The 22,482-nt window shown below is 48.3% G+C and overlaps 1 protein-coding gene across 4 annotated transcripts in view; it reads right to left on the reverse strand.

The window, feature by feature from the left end:
* Positions 1-2,603: 2,603 nt before the first annotated feature.
* The window catches only part of LRRC1 (leucine rich repeat containing 1), a 90,808-nt gene continuing 70,929 nt past the window's right edge, over positions 2,604-22,482 (reverse strand). For all 4 annotated transcript variants that reach the window (XM_072944800.1, XM_072944801.1, XM_072944799.1 and 1 more), the window contains 5 exons: positions 22,093-22,176; positions 13,767-13,882; positions 6,831-7,003; positions 5,878-6,014; positions 2,604-4,064 (listed from right to left, as the gene is read on the reverse strand). In XM_072944800.1, coding sequence (XP_072800901.1) covers positions 3,906-4,064; positions 5,878-6,014; positions 6,831-7,003; positions 13,767-13,882; positions 22,093-22,176 — 669 coding nt within the window. In that variant the 3' untranslated portion in view covers positions 2,604-3,905. The remainder of the gene's footprint in view (positions 4,065-5,877; positions 6,015-6,830; positions 7,004-13,766; positions 13,883-22,092; positions 22,177-22,482) is intronic.

Below are 22,482 nucleotides of genomic sequence, written 5' to 3' on the forward strand. Positions count from 1 at the left end.
AGCAACGACTCACTCCCTGAGAGTGGGAGTCTCCCGTATCCCACTGCGTCCCCACTCTCAGCCAGTCAGAGGCACATCACCGCCCCATTTTAGAGACGAAGGACCGGGAGGTTAAATAGTTTACCCAAAGCCACGTGGCAGGACTGGGATTCACACCTATGTCCACATGCTTCCAACGGCTGGGCTGTGCTGGCTCTCGGGATTTTAAACTCCAAAGAGCTACTTAAAGGAGATATTCACTCTGCTTTTCCAGAGTTTTCTAATTACTTCATTGTGCAGTCTTCTCCTTATGGATGTATTGTATTGTATTGTGTTGTATTTTTTTAATTGGGGGGAGGTAATTAGGTTTATTTGATTTTTTTTTAATGGAGATACTGGGGGTTGAACCCAGGACCTCATGTATGCTAAGCACATGCCCTATCGCTGAGCTCTACCCTCCCCCTGGATATATTTTAAAATACAACTTGGTTCCTTTAAAATGGCTGAGTGCTGATCTTATGTTACCAATTGTTGGTGCTGGGTGATGGGGATATGGGGAGCCACTACACAATTCTACTTTTGTGTGTGTATTGCATTTTTTAATGGAAGGATAGTCAGTTCACAATGTTGTGTCAGTTTCTGGCACACAGCAGCATGTTTCAATCATACGTATTACTTCTGTATGTTTTTGATGATCCGTATTTAAGTTTGGATTTTTTTTCTTGCATTGGTTCTTTGGAAAGTGGTGTGAAGTCAACACTAAACGCTGAAATGAGATTGCAACTCTCACGGAGCTGCCAGCCCTCCATTAATAAGCAGCCTCGGTGTCGTCCCTGGTCAGACGGTGTTTGGCCCGCGAGCCCGCGGCCGGGATGCCGGCCGCCTCGCCAGGTGAGAACCGGCTGCTCAGAGTAACTCTCTGAGCAGGAAGGGATTTTTCCCAGCCCCTACCCCGTCCACTAAGCCTTGGCGGGGGTGGTAGGTCTCACCAGAGATGGGGGACCGCAGGGGGAGGCTGGCGGGAACCACGTCCTCTGTGCTTCCTGACATGATGACATCTAACTGCAAAGTTTTTAGATAAAAGATGAGGTTGATTGGGACCATTCCTCCCAACTCTCCAGAAAAAGCAGAGCATCCAGGCAAACCGTTCTCGTTTCCTTACCTGTCCCTCATTCAATCATCAATGGCTTCAGTATTTCATCCCCTCTAAATTGTTCAGTACTATTTCATCCACTTAGGTGTCATTTCCTTGCTAAAAGGAAGAACTACGGGGGCTAGAAAGAAGTGAGTGAACCGGTCATACTAATCTTTCCTGCTTTTACCTGTCACTCCCCCAAGATAAACAGTCGAGCTGTACAGAGTCCTCCTCCCTTTCCTAAAGGAAGGGCCAGACATGGGGCGGGAGAAGCTGACACCGCTGTGGGACAGGATTCCCTAGGAAAAAGTTGGGAACTTTTGGCACTGGCCTCACAAGGGAAAGGCATCCTCTCCCGTCATTAAATTTTCCTGATGACGACAAGAAACCCTGCTCCTAAATCTATGGGTACCCATTTCCTTCCCTGCATCTGAAGATCCTGGCAGACTCTGTTTTGTTTGTGGAGGTGATGCCACTGACTTACAGGCTGACAGAGGACCAAATTGGTTTTCTCCAAGGAGAAACCTTGACCCTGAAGAACAGAGAGAACTTCTATAGTGGTTTCTGGTTGTTTGTTTTTATATAAAGCCCTCCCTCGTCTCCTCGGTTCATCATGGCTCTGGTGGAACAGAGGTAGACAGAACAGTGTGTGTTTCCATTTTTCTAGGCGATTCTATGTGCCTAATTATTTGTTTCCCTTTCCGTGGAAAAGGCCAGCAAGTTCTCCAGTTGGGTCTGATTGGTTGATGCTGTTTCCATCATGAAGTCTAAGTCTGTCCCAGCAACCTGAGCGGAAAAAGCATCGCAGTGTCACCCAGAATAAATGACTAAGAGGAAAGTGACTTTTCCCACTCGAGGAAGTGGCGGATCAACGAATCCCCAAACTGAAAACAGCAAAACAAAACCCAAAAAACTCAGGTGAATGTGAAACAGAGGTGAGAGGGCCTCTCACAAACACACAAAAGCCAAACCAGTCGACTTCTCTATCAGCCCACGAGCTGGTGGCACCACCTTTATACAGTGAAACAGAATATGCCGGAAACATAGAGATGGAGAAGAGAAAGTAGGTGCCCACGGAGGAGGCACCAGGGGAGAAAACGGACTCACCAAAACCACCGAGGCGTAGGGTGCCTTCACCTCAGTAAAAAGTCCTAGAAATACACACACACAGACCAACGGCCAAAACAGCAACGGGAACTCAGTAAGGAAACGCATGTTCATAAAAGAAGGTGCCGTATTCCGTTGGTTGAAAGTAGGTTTCTAAGGAGTCCAATTGGCCGGTCAACCCCAACCCAAGGTCACAAACCAGAGTGCAAGGTGATTCTGCCCCGTGTGGGAGGAGGAGGGCGGTCAAGTCCCACAGGATGTTAACACGAAGCTGACTGGTGGTTCAGATGTTTGAGGAAAGGGAGCGTGTTGTTCAAGGACTCGGTGGTCTGCCATCGTGTGAACGTACAAGGTGATAATTCACTTTAAAAAGCTGTATTGCTAATGTCCAGGGTGACTTTATTTCATGGAAAAAATTTTAAAAAGACATCAACGTGATTTTTCCTAAACACAGTGGGCATTTTTCATTCTTCTTTTATCACGTCATACACACACACACAAGAGAAAAAAATCAACAGAAATACACCAAAACATACCTCTAGACCCCTTAAATTAGCAGATTTACAATTAAAACTTGAAGCAATATTTTGTTATACTTTGACCCCAAACTCTATTTACAAATTAAATTGCACTTATAAAGACAGCAATGTTTCTAATAGGGTTATTCTGCTTTATTGTGGTTTTATATCGCGATATAAAACTTTTAAAGCTTTCTTCAATTAAAAAAAAATCATACTTTCTTTTGCAGTACATAATTTATTTACCCACTGCGTTTCTGAGCCAGCTTTCTCTTTTTGTGCTTTTCTGGTTATTTTATTTTACAAATGGCACACACTTTCTGAGTAATTACAGTCAGACACCACACTCATCATTAAGGGACTCATTCATGAAAAATCAGAGTGTAAGAAGTGAGATATTAGCAGTTAAATCCTTTGGTTCATCTATTTAAAAAAAAATCAACCAATATAATTTATAAATTGGTGGTAACTCTTCTTTTTGGTTAAAAATAAATCCACCTGGTCGATCACGGATTAAAAGCCAACACTGCTTTAACCGTACCACATTCCAAGCGTCACCTCACTGCTCAGAGAGGCTGCCGTGTGCAACGGTTTGACAGAACACAGGATACAGTAAGGCACAAGGGGGTGGTACAGATAAAAACAAACACTTTAGGATTGGTTTGGTTAATTATTTTTTTTCCTGCACAAATGCTTAAATGTGTACCGTTTTCCGGATAAAATAACAAAAAGAAATACATAAATTTTTTTGTTACGAAATACCTATACAAAAATTTTTAATTTACACCATCTGAGCTGCCAAAAAAGGTTTAAAAAAGTATCCATTCCCCGCCCCTCCCCAGACATAAAACTCTCTCTCTCGTCAGTAGGTCCAAGAGAACTTGGGTTTACAACGCCCCAGCACTTGATGGATGGGAGGGAGGAGGATAGAAATCCCGCTTCCTGCTCTCCCTTAGCCCAACATAAGACAAAAACAAGGGTCAGATGTTTTCAGTAGTGTATTCTACTCATTACAAACAACTGAAGTATAGGGGGAAAAAAAAGAGGCGGGAGCCCACGGGCGCGGGTTGGAGTAAGGCACTTGCCGGGGGAGCAGCACCCCGACCCGCGGCGGGCAGGTGCGCGCGGTCCGGGCGGACGGAGGAGCGCGGTGGGGCAGGCGCCGTCTACACGGACGTGGTCACCCGGTCCACGGCGTGGTTGACCTCGTTCTTGTTGGAATCCAGTCCTTTAGCAGCGTGCCTGTCATTTCGCAAGTTCTCCACTGTCTTTTTCAGGTTCTTCAGCTCGCCCGGGTGCGGCGTGGCCCGCCTCTGAAGCGTTCTCTGCAAACAGAGAGCGGAGCGGGCGGCTGGGTTTCAGGGCATCCCGGGGCTGGCCTTCCAGCACGGTCTCACCTCCCCGGGGCTCGGGGCTCAGGGCTCGGGGCTCAGGGCTCGGGGTGCGGCGGAAAGGCCGGCCTGGGGGGGCTACCTGCGTTTCAACCGCTCACCAGTGGTTAACCGAGGATGGAGGATCAAAGTGTTGCGTGTAACTTACCTGGTCCAGATGGAAGGGTTACTTTCGGAATAAAGGATCTTTTGTAAAATAGGAGATGAGTGTTGAGATGAAAACAAAGCTCCGTGAACGGTCAGAAGGAAAGAAAGGACTTAAGCGAGACAGAACTGGGGGGGCAGACAAAGATGAAGGGGTAAAAAAAACTCTAAAATTAAAATCGCTGGATGTTCTACTATTATCTGAAGTGGTTCTGGCTTCCTTCAACCCACGAGGCATGGGAGGCGAAGGAACAAGGGAAATGGGAAAGCACTTCTTTTCTGATTTTGCTGCTGTGTTTCATTTATGTGACCTACCAAAGAAAGTCTGAGTTCTTCTAAAAGACCTCAGTGCTGGACATGAAGTAACGGGCGTGGGCAACATTTTAAAGATTATGTTATTTAACACATGACTTGCTCTTTCGCTCCTGAAACAGTGTTTACATTTTTTAAATGGCCTCTCCGGGAGCTTCAGAAGGTTAAAAAAAGGAAGGGCATTGCCGAGGCCACGAGTAAGGGGTGAAACAACCCTGCTCTAAGTTGTGGGGTGAGCAGTAGAGGGTCACGAATGCGGACTTCATTCTGTCATGCCTGATTCCTGCCGTGCACTGTACTCCTGCAAATGGGTAAAGTCCCATCTGGGGACAGCTGGGATAACAAAGACTCCAGGCAGTAATTTAAAAATCCACTCTTCGGTTCGGGGGCTGGAAGCACTCCCTCTCTTCTAGGTTATGCTTATGAAAATCTCAATTAGTGCAAGGAGTTTTAAGACGCCAAAGTCAACTTGTAGGAAGGCTCCAAGAGTTGTCGCTGACCCCTGGAGACGCTGGGGGGCTGAGACACACTGTCAGGGACGGATGGAAGGAGGGCTGACTGGCCCTTTCCCACCTGCCCCCGATTTCTGAATGAAGACCTGTAGGGTCATCCTACTGAGGCCACAAGCTCTCTGCTTGAAGGTGAAGGGCCCCGGCTACACGAAGGAGGACAGAGGTCTAGGAGGACAGCAGGCAGGTTAAGTCACATCATGAAATGAGGATGAGTCCACATGGGACAGCTGTAAGCCGGGGGTGGAGGGTGGGAAAAGACTTCGTTCACCCGGAACAACACAAAAGAAAAAATTCCCAACTAATTTTGAGAAAACAGTGGGGGGAGGAGGGGACATTATCGCAAAGAAAAAAAACAGACGCACCCACAAACTATTCAAACAAAATAAATAGAAGTCCCATTTGCCCGACATACATTTGGTGAATCAGGATGGAAAAATACCTAGTTTTCTCTCTAAAAAAAATTTCTTTTAAGTTTTGTTTTGCTTTGAATTAGTTAATTAATTTTTACTGCGGGGGGAGGTAATTAGGTTTATTTATTTATTTATCTTAACAGAGGTACTGGGGATTAGAACCCGGGACCTCATGCATGCTAAGCATGCACTTTACCACTGAGCTATATACTCTCCCCTTAAAAAAAAAAATTCTTAAATGCTGAAGGCAAAACAGAGAAAAGACTGTTTGAAAATAAAAGTGATCTTTATCGGATGTGACTCTCCGTCCACCTCGGAAGGCTTTCACATTGGGAACTTCCGCGGGGGCAAGAGTCTCCGTTTCCATACCGTTTCGTTGTCATCCTCATCCTTCTCATCTTCCACGAATCGGATTGCGCTGACTCTGTTGACCGCACGCTCGTTCCAGGCCTCATCAGAGACGTCGTTCACCAAGCTCTCCAGGGCAGCACAGCGGGCCAGGTTCTCTGTCGGACAAAGAGCACGTCAGCAGGGAACCGGGGTCCTGTGACCAGCAAGGCTGCCCTTCCTTTTCAATGATGCATAATGCTATTTGAGATCGTAAAATAGCCACTGAATCAACGTTTACTATTTCACTGCAGGATGACATCATAATGGATGGAGTTCTTTTTCATGATTCTTTTTTACACACTCGCTTCAAAAACTCCCTCTTGACAGCTGTGTGGCCGCGCGTGTTGGATCTAGCACTGTCCTTAGTAACACAATCTGCCGCGTTGTTCCCTTGGGGTCTTAAACGCTCCTCTGACTGGGATCAGCAAGGTGGCTGTGTTCACCCAGAACCTTCTGGCTCCCCTCTATCAAAACCAGCTCTCAGCAAAGGGTTTACGACAGTAACATGACGTTGGAGTGAATGCTTTTTCAAACTACACTGATTTACAAAACACAGACACAGTCACTCCAAACAGCACCCTGGCTTTAAAACAGTTTGCTGGAGATGTTCAGTACTAACCCTCCAAACCATCAGTTTGGATTTTAAGTGACTCTAGCCTCTTTTAGGAGTATGTATTTTGTATTTTCAGCCTTCACTCTGAGTCAAAGCCAAAACACTAAAGAATTTCAGACGTTGGAAAGAGGTGTGAGCAGCCCATTTTCTGCACAGATGCAGGGAGACTTTCCCAGAAAAGACCCACCACGACCTCACAGCCGGGCTGGCTCTACGGGCAGACAGACAAAACACAGCCTCACACGGGTGTGAGAGGTCTTAGGGACAGGCATGAGGGCCGCCGGCCTCGCGGCCAAGTGAACACGGTCCTTAAACTCACCTTGGCAAGCAGGTTCGGAAGGCAGCTGAGGCAGTAAGACACAGGTGAGAATCTTCTCCCCCGTGGCGTGGTCCATGTCCGTCTGGAACGTGAGCAGGGGCTGGGACTGGTTGTCGGACAACCACAGAGCCTTCAGCTTCAGCGTGGTCAGGGACAGAGGCAGGTGCAACAACCTAATTTAAAACAAAAGGAGGCATCGGGATCTCAAAATTCGTAACTACCTCAATTCTTGTTCAAAACCAGAAAAAAAAATTAAAAAGAGCTTCCTGGGACTGGGTTCACTATGCATGAAGACGTCATGTCTAGAATAAGACACTTGATTGGCTTCACATAGAGACCCTTCAGTCGGGCACTGGGCCCCCCTTCTCTGCCATCAACCGTCCCATTAGCACCTCCAGGCCACAGGGCAAAAAAATGAGGAAATCACAAAACACACTATTTACTTTCATACTAGGATGTTTCGATTTAAAGAGTAGGAGAGGGCAAGACAGTGTAATTGTGGAAGGACCCAGAAGCCAGAGTTGTTACCACGACAGCCTCGCCAGCAGGGCTAGTGTGAAGCAAAGATGACTCTGAGGAGGATCTCAACAGGGGGCCCCCAGGGGACCCCTGGCAATGTCTGCAGACATTTTGGGGGATGCTGTTGCTATGGAGGGGGTCGAGGCCAGGCAGGATGCTAAACATCCTACAGTGAACGCTTAAGACGGCCTCACAGCAAGGGCTTATCCAACCCCAAATCTCACAGTGCCAAGGGCAAAACTGTAGTAAAAACCCGATGTTTTTATACAGGTCTACTCATTCACTCTGAAAACCACCCAACCTCTGCAGACACCAGGAATTTAAGGTTTAAAGAAACTAAGGTTTTCATTGATCAAGTATGTTCACTCTAAGGATGGCTCCGAGGATTAAGTCAGTCTTAGAAGTGACTCCATCAGTTAAAGAGCCATCCACTAATCACATTCTGTTAATGACAACAGGAGGCACACTTTCTTAAAAGAAATCTCTGGCTCCTTAATTCGATAAGAAGTTATATGACAGCGTGTATTCCTCGGGTTCCTTCTTCTATGATACGGTGCATCTGCCATGAGTTAACACACATGGGAGACCTCCCTGTACGCCTCGCCCACAGATTCGCACCGCCCTTTCAGACACATGCACCACTGTGAACAGACAGACGTAAGGAAAAATAAACTAGAACCCTACACAGAGCTATGAAGAGAAGCTAGACTCCGAGATTGTAAAACCAATCTAAGCAGAATGCAAGCACAAGCCAGCGAAGCCACTTGAACAAATGAAGTTCAAAACGATCAAAGAACGTGTAGGGAGCATTTACAACAAATGCACTAACAAATGTTTTGTAAGGATAATTAATAGGTTTTGCAAAAGACTTCCAACGCGCTAGTGATCGAGATGAAAACATTTTCTTTTCCTAACGCTTAGTCCAGTGAAGGCAGATCCACCCCACGCGCAGGCGCCGGGTGCAGTGCTGAGCACACACTGCGGTACCTCAGTTAGGTTCTCAAGTCAGTGTATCCACGAGAACTGCACTTGTTAAAGGACCCTGGAAGAGACTCCACGTCTTAGAAATACTACAGTATTTCACTGATGTGAGCCAAATGGAGGGACAAATAGGTCATTTCAAATCCCAGAATTAGGCCAGTGCACTGACTTGCTTCTACCATGAGGATGCCCGGGGGAGCCGAGGGAGCAGTGACTCACAGCCCCACCTCCCGCACTTGAGGTACTGGTTCTTTGCAGGGACAGAAAGACTAAGTCCGTAATGCTCGTACAAATCACTTCGCCCTCTGCCCAAAGGCTGCCACGCACATACTCGAAGGCAAGGAAGTTAAAGACACAAGACAAGTATCTGCCCGAGGCTGTGACAGGGAGTTTTTTTTAAGAACATACTAATACGTGGTGGACGCGTAAAGTACATCAAACCCTTTTATCATTTTACTGAACAAAAGGGCAATTTCTTTAGAAAGTTTGTTCCTGTTTTTTGTTTGCTTGTTTGTTTTGTTTTGTTTTTTTAAGGGAGTTAAGCTAACAATCCTCCAGAATGTTTCAAGTTTCAAAGTCTGGGGCAGGAAATCTGTTGTCAGCACGTCTACCCCCGGGAACATGAAGGAAAGATAAATCAGGGTCTGAAAGCTGGCACGACACACGGATACTAACACACCGTCGTCACACTCCTCAGACTATTAAACCGGCTTCCCACCTAAACGCCAAAGCAAAGGTATCACTAAAAGGCTAAACCGAGCATCAATAATAACGGCTTCTATGGATGACACATCATACAGTAAAAGCTGAAATAAATTACTAGACTCCACAGTGATACATCTTAAAATCACATTCAACCAAGCCATGTAAGCCTGACGTGCTGTCTCCAATACTGGTTTTCCTGCCAAGCACTGGTGTCCAGCCTGGGTACGGCTGTTACTGACCAAGCACACACCACACACGAGCTCGTTCACCAGTGTCTTGTGGACAGAGGTGTTCCCTGTGGTGTCCAAGAGGGAAACAGTGTGCAAACAGAGGCTCTGCGACAGGCTGGGCCGGCCCTCCCGCTGACTCACTGTGGCCTGGGGAGAAAAGACACAGACACACACTCCTCTGTTCCTCTGGGGTGAACCATCCCAGACACAAGCCAGCAAACAGATTACAAAATAAAATTTAAAACATACACACACACACACACACATTCTTGCCTTCCAGCGAGTTAATAATACATTTTTGGTTTTACCCTGGTACCTTCTGTGTTCTGCAGAACCAACCCAAGAAGCCACAGCCCCATCTGAAGACATCTCTGTGTTCCATTTGGAACCGCGTTCCCTCCAGAAATAAAACGCCTGTGGTTACTACTGACATCAACAGTACAAAGACTAAAGCAAATGAGCAGCCAAACCATGACCCTCTAGTTTCCAGTGCTGTCTGTGACCCACCCGGCCTGCAGTGGCCTTCCCCACCTCTGACTCTGAATGACAGCAACCGCTCTGTCCAATGTACTTAGCACTAAATGTGGCCTGCGGGTGAACGTAACACTAATTCGGCCATGGCTGGATGCGAATTACCGTTGAATGCTTCGTCTGTTCACTGCCTCCGACTAGAATTTTTAGTTTTAACCAAAGTTTTCAAAAATGTTTAAAGACGTGTTAAAAAAAAGATAAAAATAAAAATAAATACACTTGTTGAAAAAAAATGTTTAAAGATATACAGAGAAAGAGGACATAATAAGTGAAAATGTAAAAAAGTGTGAAACATTGGGAGTTTGGGATTAACAGATACACATGACTGTACATAAAATGCATAAACAACAAGGTCCTACTGTACAGCACAGGGAACTACATTCAATATCTTGTAATAGTCTATAAGGGAAAAGAATCTGAAAATAGATGTAAATTTATACGTATGTACATGTATAACTGAGTTGCTTTGCTGTACACCTGAAACCAACATCATAAATCAATGACATGTCAATAAAAAATAAGAATTAAAAGATATATATATAGTGAGAGAACATAATCAGTGAAAAAGTGTAAACAGTACCAAAATATCTAAAGGGAAAGCCCCCAGTAACCTCAAGTTTCTATTCCTTTTCTAGGGGAGCTACTTTAGTATTTCGGTGCTCTGTATAGGTAAGGCTTTCTAGAAACAAAAACTAGAGGTCCGTGGATAGCTCTACACTTGCTCCTTGTCCTGCGCATCACGGAGTGTCTTCCAGGTCCCTGTGCAGAGACATATCTCATTCCGTAGCTGCTTCGAATTCCACCGTCTACCATTGTGTTGCGTTTTGCCTTTTAATGTTTTTTCCCGCTGTACTGACATATAACTGACATATAACACCATGTAAGTTTAAGGTGGATAACGTGACGATTTGTTACACTTACGTATACAGTTGGCTCTCAGGTCCGAGGATGCAGGACCCGTGGATACAGAAGACCGACTGTACTACGGCATCTTATGTAAGGGATGGGGCGTCTGCCCACTTTGGTAACTTTGGGGGTCCTGGAACCAGTCCCCGTGGATACGGAGGGACCACTGCATTGTGACTCGAGGACGGCAGCGGGCTTAGCAGCACCTCTGTGACCTCACTTAATCACCATCGTGTGTGTGCGTGCGTGTGCGCGCGCCACCGTGTTGTACCGCAGATCCCCGGAGCTAATTCACCTTACAGCTGGAAGTTCGCACCCTTTGATCACCATCTTCTCATTTTCCCCACCCTCCGGCCCCTGCAGCCACCACTCTACTCCCTGTTTCTATGAGGTCGGCTTGTTTAGATTCCACATATCAGTGAGATCATAAAGTATTTGGCTTTCCCTGTCTAACTTATTTCACCGAGCAAAATGCCCCAAGGTCTATCCATGTTGTCGTAAAATGGCAGGATTTCCAACTTTCTCAGAGCTGAATAATAGTCCACTCCACACAGTCACACACACACCCTTTCTTTATCCATTCGTCTGCCCTCGGATGCTCATGCAGTTTCTATATCTTGGCTACTGTGAATGTCAACGTCGTGAACATGGGAGCGCAGACATCTCTTCACTCTCCCATTTTCTTTTCCTCTCGGTATATACCCGGAGTGGGACCGCTGGATCATATGGCAGTTCTATCCACCCTATCTTCCATGGTGGCAGCACCAATTTCCATTTCCCACCAACAGTGCACAAAGGTTCCCTTCTCCCCACATCCTGGCTGACACTTGTTAAATCTCCTGTCTTTCTGATAAAAAGCCATTCTAACAGGTCTGAGGCGATATCTGGTAATCTTTTTAATTTAACTTAATTCAACTTCTTGGTTTATAAAATTCCAAGGTGCAAACAATTTCCCTAACGACCACCACGGTTTGTAGTATTTGGTGTTGGTAATACTGCGAGAAGATGCTCTGATACCTGACTGGGTGCCCTTGGTGGGAGTTCACCTGGGGAAGCATCTGAGAGCGAAGGGCACTGCAGACTGGGCCCGTAGGTAGCTGCTGATACAAGACACCTTCTCTGTTGCTGTACCAGGAGGCGTGACGCTCAGTTTCCAAGTGGCATTTTAGAGTTATCCTTGCTAGAATCATTCCTATCAAACGTGTCAAGGAAAGTTCCCAGAAACCAAGGCACCGACTCCCTGCGCCACCTGCTATCTCTGTATGCTTGAGAGGAGGGGCAGAAACTCGTGCATTTGGTGTGATTTCCCACGGTGTGACATTTCTGTAAGCAAAGAAGCTGACATGGTAAGTCTTTTTTTTTTTTAATTAGTTTCTACACTGATACTTTCAATTAGCAGTCATTAAATATATTAATAAGCTTAAAATCTACACATACACGGACTAAATGACACACTTAACTGACTCGGACGACAGCACCCCAGCCCAAGTGCAGTAAAACCTGAACCTTGGCTGCCTCTGTGAGCGGGAGAACGGCGCATTCATTCAGGTAAAACAGCGTTGAGACATCAGAGCCACGTTTCGGCTCCGGAATGAGTGATGCAAAGCCACACTCCCCAGAGAGGCGAGAACCAGGACCGGTTTGGTGTCACTGAGTTTCTCCTGCTGGCGGGGAGAGCTCAGGGCAGAACTTGCCCTCCTCCAGCTGTATGTCTCCTGTCAGACTCGGTCCAACAAGAATTTCAGCGGCCAACACCCATCAATCCTCTGGTCAACCAAGATGTCCCACAAGCATTAACTTTAAAGAGGTGAGCGTTCCCTGAGGCCACGACTCAGCACCAGAGTCCAGCCCTGCTGTCCACAATCCACGAGCAGGACTGAACAATTGTGGTTCGTGCCGGACCTAAGTGAGCGGCCAACCAGACATCGGACACCATCCCCCAAACACCCTTCAGATCACCGGCATTTACCATTTAGAACCCCCGATTCTAGCACCTTACCCCCCTCCCCCCATCTAACTATATAATGCCTGCAAGCCTTTTTTAAATTCCTTTTGGCAATGAAGCTGATGAGACCAGGCACCTCGCAGTGGCCTGCTGGTCATTCTGCAAAACGAACATTTTTTTGCATTTTCATTCAGTCAACAACTATTTGCCTGGCATCTGTTATGTGCCAGGCACCGGGAAGGGACAAATCCCTCGAGGACACAGCAACCAGAACATCTAACTTTAGGGAACTTAGGCTGTCGGAGGGTCACACACAGGTAAACAGACAGTTATCATGGAGAGAAGGCTCCCTGGCGAAGAGAAGCGTGAGTGATGAGACCAGAGGTAGGAGGAAGAGCCCGGGTAGGCTCGGCGAGGAGGAAAGTGCAGTGACATCCAAGGTGAAGGAAGGAGTTCGGGACAGCGGAAACACCCCGACCGCCCATGCAGGTGAAGAGCAGGCCTCTTCCAGAGACGGCGGGCAAGCAGCGCATGGTCCTCCGACCCAGGACGTGGGAAATGGTGCTGCCCGTGACCTTAGGGACACAGACCTTCAAGTTTTTAGACTACGAACCGCTTGGCAATTCTCACATCAGCCGTAGATCTGTTCACCAGAGAAGCGTCCCCAGATACAATTTTGTTCACAACATCAGGGCGCTCAGAGTCCAGGACTGAGAACCTCAAGACCTCGGGTTGGAATCTAGTTTAAATTCATTTCAGAGGAGGAAACTCCAAGGCCAACGATGACATGCAGAAGCCAGTTTTAAAAGCCAAGTTCAAGCCTAGACTCCCAATTCCCAGGCAGCGCCCTCCCCTCCCATCGCGGGGCTGCCACCCGGGAAGCCCTTCTCCAGACGTGCTCACCTTAACTGGAAAGGACCCCGCGCGCTGGCCGTCCCTGACCTTCTCCACTCCCTCGGCTCTGTCACTCCAGCTCCCAGAACCAGGACCTCCCAGGGCCGGGGTCCTGCGACCAACCAGCATCTAGTCTCCGAGGGGAGCGGAGGCGAGGCGGCCAAGGCTGGAGGGGGTGGACGTCAGTTTCTCTGTCTCAAGCAGAGCAGCGCAGAACACGCCTACCTGTTGCCCGCCACATCCAGGACGTGTAGCTCACTGGCCTGCGACACCTCTGCGGGTATTCGGGTCAGTCTGTTGTCACGCACACAGAACACGGTGAGGCTGCAGCACCCGCCAATCTACGATGGGAAAGAAAACACGGCTTTTTTCCAGGTTGTCCTGAGAAGTAAGGGTGGGACTGGAGCATCTTGTTCATCAAATGGCAAGAAAAGGATGCAGGAAATTATATCAGATGATTCTAAGTCTCACTGATGACCCACGATGATCCACGTAAAGCATACAGGGCACCGAGTGGTCCAGGGAGTTCATAAAAATCTCTGCAACACATTCATTCAACATTCATATTCTAAATTAAATCCAGAAGATCGACAGTGCAGTTCCACAATTTCATTCTGAAAAGAAAATCATTTTCTCGTGTTGCCTAATGCAACTGCACCTTTTAAATACGTTAACCAGGAGACACAGGTCCAGGCAAATATTGTTTGGAAATAATAATTTGGAGTTTCAGAAGTCTAGGTTTCCAAAGTTAAGCCAAGGATACAAACACACCAAATACACACACACACACACACACACATGCATGCACACCTTGGAAGACCTGCCCACGACAGTAAAAAAAAAAAAAAAAAGAGAGAGAGAGAGAGAAGCATCTGATAGATGATACAATGCATTAATTTCTACCATACGTTTTTTCCCAGCCTTTGTTCATTCACAACTTAATTGGGTAAATTCATTTTCCCTTTGACAAATGCAAAATCAACTATCTTTCAGCAAAAAGTGAATTTGATGGGCTGTGACCCACTGCGAAAAGCAGATGTCAACATCTGTACCCACACCAGATCTGATTACCATTTTTTTTAAGTAAATAATTCAAAGTAAATTGAGCTTTGTATGAGTCTGGTCTTCCCGAAAAAAGCACCTAAGCACAAAAGAATTCAATGATTCTCTTGCATAAACTGGCTGTGGGTTCTACAGTCGGGAAAGCTGACCCAAGAGGGTGGAGGAACGGCTCGCTCCCAGACACAATGTCCCACAGGCCGGGTCCAGCCCCACACCCGCCGCGCACGCGCTGGCCTGAGAGCTGCTGCTGGAAAAGGCTCATGAATGGAGCTATGGCTGCCTCTCTGACCCGTGGAAAAATACTCCAGGGCCTCCCACCTGAGGAGGCAGAGAGACCTGGGCCTTCAACAAAATCTGAACAGAGCTTCACATCACAGAAGCAAAGGAACCAAAACCCTGGACACCCTGGATCGTGTGGGGACCAACAGGACCAGATTCTCTGTGATGAACACAGACGGTCCCAACAAAGATCTACCCCCGGGGGGGGAGCCAAGATCCTGGGGTAGGGTGAGCATCTGGGTCTGCGAGCCATGAGGGTGGCCCTCCTGGCCAGCACACGGCTGAAGCTGGACACGCCTCGTCCTGCCATCCTAGCCCAGCTTTGGGGACAGAGTTTATCTGGACTCCAGGGAGGCAAAGCGGGTGTCAGTCACTCACATACCTGATCCCCTGATGGACAGCGAGGCCCCGGGGGTGGGGGTACACAGCTGAAGCTGCACCGTGATTAGGGGCTTCACTTTGTCATGAAGCTGCCCAGCTGACTGTGGGGGGGGACCCTGCTGGTATGTATACCATCTCCTCAAAAACCTTAATGAATTAAAGTGGGTCAGAGGAGGGTCTGAAAGGGGTCACTGCGATAAAAGTCCTGGACCCGTTAACACCCCTGAAGTCCTTTGAGGGAAACAGCGAGGACTCCCTGGGGAGTGGGTGCGCTGCCTACTGTGTTTACGGTCGGTTATTTATTTTTCCTTTTTCCTTTCCGTTCCAATCTCACACCATTTGAGACATCAGGGGAGGAAGGCAGTTGCATTTGGGGGCCTCCAGGCTCTCTGGGCTGTCAAGGGAGGGAGAGGGACACTCCTGAGCTGATGCCACTGGCCATATTTTGGAAACAAGGCCAACAGAGAGCCCGTCTGGACCCTGGCGCTCAGACCACTCACACCACCCAACGGGGCCCGTTCCCAAGCCGGCCAGGCGGGGAGGGCGTGAAGCTCGGGCTTCTGGAAAAGACGATCAGGCGGCTGAAACCATGGTTCAGTGGTTTGAGTTCTTTACAGGCGTCAGAGGGGAGAGCGGGGCGATGGAAGGAGGGGGGCTTTGGGATGTCACAGACCTGGGGTGGAATTCAGGCTCCGTCCTAGGTTCAGTAGGTTCGGGTTCGGATATGTCACTTCCACAAAAGTCACAATGAGCATTAGATGGAAAGAAACCACATATGTAATTAGCACCCATCACAGAACCTGGTTCATTGCTGCTGCCATATAAACGCGGCTGCTGTTTTTTGAGAAGTGCGAGTCCCAGGTCCGAGGGATGGACGGTCAACCCGAGCCCAGGCTGTGCTGCTGAAACGTGCTGGGGCCCGGCTCTGCCCTGGACGCACCAGAACTTCCTGGAATGCAGTCTCCCCGACGGTGCATCACAGGGATATTCTGTGTTCACGGTCGTGAAGGCTGCCGTGAGCTCTGCGCTGCGTTTCGCGTCAGTCACTTGGCTTTCTCTCTGGGGTTTAGGAGGCAGCGTTTACACGTTCCTTAGGGGTCAGCAGGATAACACGTCTCCATCACTACAAACTTCCGGGCAGCAGAGTCACTGCTGAACAACTTACTGGCAGTTATGTAGGAAGCTGACATTTTTAAACTCCCTTAAACCCCAGGATAATAGCTTAGAGGAGATGATCAGACAGAGTCCACGATTCAGAGAGAAAGCCTGGACCAGGACCAGCACCTTTGCCCATGCTCCGCTCTATGACATCTGCCCAGAGCGCAAAGGAACTTTCATTCTCCCTCTGTCTCTTCCTTTCAGTGTCATTCGTAACAGCACTGAACCCACATCTCGTAGGCAGAAAGGAAAATGTACAATAAAGCAAAATCTGGTCACGATCCAATTTGAACAGAAAGACCATGATGTGCAATTTTAGAAACCAGAGACTAATTTTGTCTTTCCCATCCCTGGCTGTGGCATATTACTCAAAGGTTCCCTGCTTCAGAAATATTTGGGAAACCGTGCAGCTTTGGGACTCCCCGAATTGCTGGGCCACTGACATCAAAATATCCACTAACAGCTACAGCATTCTTCTTTCTGAATGATTTAAAAAAATAATTTAGTTGACTGGAAAACAAAAATCACAGACACACACACACACACACACACACAAAAGCATGATGAAAAAATAACTCAAACCAAATCCTACCACAAAGGGATAATCACTATTGACCTTCTGAGGTATAAATGCTGTGCATCTGTGGTTATACATCCACACTTCCACAAAATTGGGCCCAATACTATGATCTCAGCACCTTTGTTCACGCAGAACGTCGTCAAGAATGTCTTTCCACGTCATTATGTTTCTAACAGGATTTTTACTGGCCCCATAGTTATTTCATTCTTTCAGCTGTACCACAGATTACTTAGCACATCACCAGTTTAGACACTGCTCATTAGTTGTGCCATTTCTTTGCTGTGTGTTCCTGGGCAGGTTACTTGACCTCTCTGAGTGTGAGTTTCAGAATCTGTTGGATGTTGATAATGAGTGACCTACACCTCCTAGAATTATTGTGACCATCAGACACAAACAAGCACATTATATGTTACTCTTATAACACCTGGGATAAGACAGTACCTGGCACGGGCTCACCATCCCTGTACACGCTCGGCACAGTGCCTGGAATGAGAGATGCTCCTATGCACACTGTGAGAAGTAACCTTGCATGTGAGTCTTAGTGTATCCATAATTGTTTTTTCTTGGGATAAATTCCTACGAGTGGAATTATAGAATCCAAGGGTATGCGCATTTTCAAAGGGCTTAATAACATTACCACATTCCCTTCCAGAGAAGCCAGAAAAATTTATACTTCCCAGATAATATGCACTTCCCTGTACGCTCACCAGTCTTTGCTATATGACTACACTTTTTAAATCTTGAAAATCTGATAGGCAAAAATGCTTGAATTAACATTTTGTAAGTAATGATTTCACGTTCATCGCCATTTCTCTCTCTTCTCCTGTGAATCACTTACTGGCTCTTGGGAGGGTCTTTGCTTGAGTTTTGGCCCATTTGTCCAGAGTGGGCACATCTCTTTTCTCAACGGGATGAAAGAATTTCTAACAGAGTGAGGAAAGACATCCATCACGTGTTACGCAAATGTGCTCCTCTCCCCAGGCTGTCTATTGTCTTGAAGATCAGAAGCCTTATTTTCAACTAGGCAAATCCATCAACTGTTTCTTTTAGGACTTATTTCCTCTTTCAAGTTTAGGGATAACTTCTCCATCTTGAAACACAGGCTTTTTTTTTTTTTCTTTCTAGCATGTTTAGGCTTTTAGCTTATATGATCTCTTTTATTGGTCAATAATTCGCTGTAGGACACCGTGGGAACTTACTCCAGAGAATTCTAAATCCTGCTAATAGGAAGGCAGAAAGCTCTCCACGAAACGAGTACTCTAACCCTGCGGGCATTTCTGAATGTCCTGAATATCTGTGGCTGTGTTTGATGTTTGCAGACTGCTTGACAAAGAGAAGCTTTGATGACTGACCTGCAAATCTTTCCCTGTCTCATTTGGCTGGATAGGTGTGATGCAGTGAGGGTCCCTTTTGTTTTGACTTAACGGAAACAAAAGACTGAACTCCAGACTTGGACACGTGCTCCACTTCGTCCAGCCAGCAGCTCCTTGTGGTCCAGACTGGTGAGGCCAGATGCGGCTGGGAGGTGTCAGGAAGTTCCTGGCTCTCCTTCGTCTCACCCATGAGCACCGATGCCCACTTCCTGTCTATCCATGAAGAATGACGCCACAGCCCAGCCTCTTCCCCTTAGTTCTTCCCTCCACCCAAAGTAGGATTGGGGGGGGGGGACCTCCTTATCCCAGAAACATACATAACTTGAGCAACAGGATGACAAACAAGACACAAGTCCGTTGTTTGGAAAATCGGAAGCATGCCACATGTAGCGAATACAGCGAATCGAGCCTTCCCACCGGAGACAGAATCGTGCCAACAAACCAGAATTTAACGAAGGTGGGTGAGCTGCCAAGTTATGCCATTCAGAATTTCTGAATAACTTTAGATGTAATTCTCAGAAAGGCATTCTTTCGAGAGAGAATCATCTGAACAAATCTGACAAAGACAGAACATAATCAAGTTCCAGGCCATGCAGTCAAATTAAAAAACAAAACCAAAAACACAACACTGAGTTTAGAGGAAAACGTCCAATGTTTTCCAGTGAAGCACACGAAGCGGCCAGCTGACGGGACTCCGCATGCGTCCGACAGGCAGGATGGAAGTCAGCAGTGCCACTGCGGGCGGAACGATACTTACAAGGCGGCAAGTTTACCTGACTTTTCTAAAGTTCCAAGCGGCTAACAATTAAGAAAACAAGAGACATTCATTGATTTGCAAATGTCCACTACACTTAACGCCTCACAGCACACACAGAATCTGTTACTGTGACCCACGTGGCACAAACATTTCCCCCTCAACCATTTGGGGGAGAAGAAACGCAAGGAAGTGCTGCTCTGGACTACAGAGCTGTGCTGTACAACTGACAGTATGTGACACTACCAAATGGGGGGAAAAAGACAGAGAAGAACCAACACAGCAAGCAGACCAACGGCCACTAACACGACTATGGATTCAGGGCGGAGAAATGCAACAGGTCAGCGCTTCAGTTCAGATGGGTCATGTGTGCAACTCAACTGTTGCAGAGAAAGTTATAATATTTTGAAAGAACAGCATCCAAGCAGGAGCGGGCGGGCTTCGACAGCATGGGTTCGGGCTTGGGGGCAGAGTGCACACACATGCACGCACACTCACGTTCACACACACACACACAGTGCCTGCCACTCTCGCTGCACAGAGACTCCAGACACGACATGCTGTCTGGACCATCGCCTGAGATGCAGTTCAAGGTCAGGAGACCCTCAAGAGGTCTGGCTGCTGGGCCCAGACGATCAGGGCCCCACGCTGGCCTGTCCTGCTGGGCTTCCGCGCTCAGACCTGCGGTGGGACTGGCCACGCCTCCCGGTCTGGGAGGCACGTGCGTGTGAGTGGGAGTGAGACGGGCTGGAAAGACCGGGCTCCTTGCGTCCTGAGTGATCCCGCCTCAGCGGGCAGCAGAGGGAAAGGGCACAGACTTGCTGCCTCGATAACACTCTAGGTGCCAGGAAACCTGCCATAGTTTCGTGTAAAATGGATACAACATGAGAGCTGATGGATGAACGTGCTTGGAAGCCAGACAGGTCCGCACAGGCCTTCCCACGTCAGAAGCCGGAGCAGCGGTCCGTGCACATCAGACGTGACCTCTCTGATCGGGAACTGAGCCCGCGCTTCCGTCCCCAGGGTAACAGAGGACCGATGCTCATGTTACAGCGATGGCCTGACAAAAGTTAACTCCTCCAGCTCTTGTCCAGAACGCGTTCCTTCCAAAGACAGGCTGCAGAGGGAGGGACGGTGTGGGGCCGCGGGGCCGCGGTACCGTGCTGGGGACTCACGTCACACCCGACGTGCTCTCTCCAGCCTTCACTGAAAATGTTCCTCAAATGCATTCATTTCTAAAGGGGCTAAACTGAAGATGATCTGACCTGTCTCTACTCAGTCAAGGTCCTGCCTCACCTCCAGGCCACAGGGACGAAAAGGCTGGGGTCAACCTGTGTCAGCTGAGTGGCCAGGCTGCCTGGCTTGACCATCAGGGGACACGTCTGGAGCCCGTTCTACCAACCCCACACCCCCCAGCCACATGAGTCCTGGGAAGGAAAGCATCTCGTGGGCCTCAGTTTCCTCATCTGTAAAATGAGGACATCCTCGTGACCTCAACAGCTGCCGGGACGATTCAAGAACCTAACGTGCACGACAGCACCGAGTCCCACGCAGGGCTTGGAGGCAGAGCAATGAGCCTGTCCGACTTCTCCCCGCAGGGGCTGGTGTCCAGGCCGCACCCGTCCACGCGTGCTCTCCAACAAGAACAAAATCAGCTCCGTGTTTTGGTGCAGCGCTTGGAGGCTGGAACCGAAATGTTCTGATGGGCGGAGTCTCTTCCTTGTGTCCCAGTTTAGCCGAGGGGGAGCGTAAGTCTTTCTGCTGGAAATGGTCTTACTGCAACGCCACTGTGCAGATGGCGGCAGTGTCAGGACACGGTCACATTTATAACTAACGTCCTTAGGCCTCCGTTCAGGGACACTGGCCTCTCACCTGAGAGAAGCCTGGGTGACCAGGGGTAGAACACCAAAATGAGGGGAGGAGACACCAGGCCCAGCCGGACACCCTGAGATGCAGCCCTGGGAACAGAAAAGCCCCTCCCGTTCCGGCGGCTGGTCGGATGGCAGCTTGGAAATCACTCGAGGACAGATGCTGGAAAGGGTCGGACAAAGAGATACGAAGGAAAGTGAGCCTGGCCAGTGACCACATCACTGGGGACCACACCCTTCTAGGTGAGGCCTTGGCCGAGGGGAGGGGCTCACCTGCAGCTCACGTGATGGTGGGGCGGGGTAGAGGGGACCTCAACTTTGTTTTAGGCCATCTTGCTAATAAAAAAGCAAGCTCGGTGCTCCCCATCACCTGGTTCCAAACAGAGAGAGCGCCTTCTTTACAAACAACGCAGCTGATGCCTCCCTATTTGCTCTGTCGTGGGTTTCCTCCCCCTCCCCAGTATCTGCACCGTTTCTGCCAAAACCCAGATGCTCCTGAGACCCACAGCTGTGCCCCCAGGGGTGGTGACTGTCTCTCCCCTCCTGCCAGGAGCACTGACCGAAAAATCCTAAAAGCTTGGCTCTACCTCTGACACCGTCCTCCTCCTGCAGGGTGGACATCCCTCTCCCGGAGCTGAGCTCTGCCCGCATGCCTCTTCCCATGAAGAGGCTGCATCAAGGTCCGTTTCTATAACTCCCATGACTTGTGGGACAGTTTAACTCCTCATCCAAGTCAATCAAAGCAAAAGCCATCCTCTTCCTCTGCCCGACTCCCAAACCACCCCTTTCTGTCCACGGCGCCACCCTTCTCGTAGGTCAGCCCGCAAACGTCCTTCTCTCCCTCTTTCTCCCAAGCACTGTCCGATCAGCCCACCCTTTCCAGCTCCGCTCACAACCATCCAGACCCACCAACGCTCCTCACTTTCCTGACGATCATCTTCGATGAACGCCTCCCACCACCTCTGCACTCACAGACAGGAGTTCACACCTTGGCTTCCCGCACGTCAGTCTCGCAAGGTCTTTGACCTTTCTGATCCCTTGTGTGCCATGATTATCTCCTTATAATTATTATTAGATGTATTTTTAAAGCACGTACCTCCTTTGGTAAAGACACTATTTTATTTCTGTCTGCATTCAAGTTGTTCAACTTCTTGAGTTTCCCAATGCTCTTGGGTAAAGTCTGTAAAAATAAGATTTTTATTATTAACTTAACACACATTGTGAACATGGGTCTGAGTGAAATGGGTCTTTCCAAGGACGGAGAGAATCCAGTCTCATCCAGGAGGGAAGGCACGGCTCTTCCTGAACATGGGTGTTTGTAAGGCTCACTTGGGGGATGTGGAACCTAAGAGTTTTGCATTTGTGTTAAAACGAGAGTATGTTTAGATGAAATGAAGGCACAGGCCCCAGGAACAGAGAGTCACCTAGTAAAAGAGGTAAGGGAGGCTCTTCAGCTCAAGGAAGTGCCATTTGCACCCTCAGGGTT

Source organism: Vicugna pacos, chromosome 20 (genome assembly GCF_048564905.1).
Source record: "Vicugna pacos chromosome 20, VicPac4, whole genome shotgun sequence".
NCBI classification, from domain to species: domain Eukaryota; kingdom Metazoa; phylum Chordata; class Mammalia; order Artiodactyla; family Camelidae; genus Vicugna; species Vicugna pacos.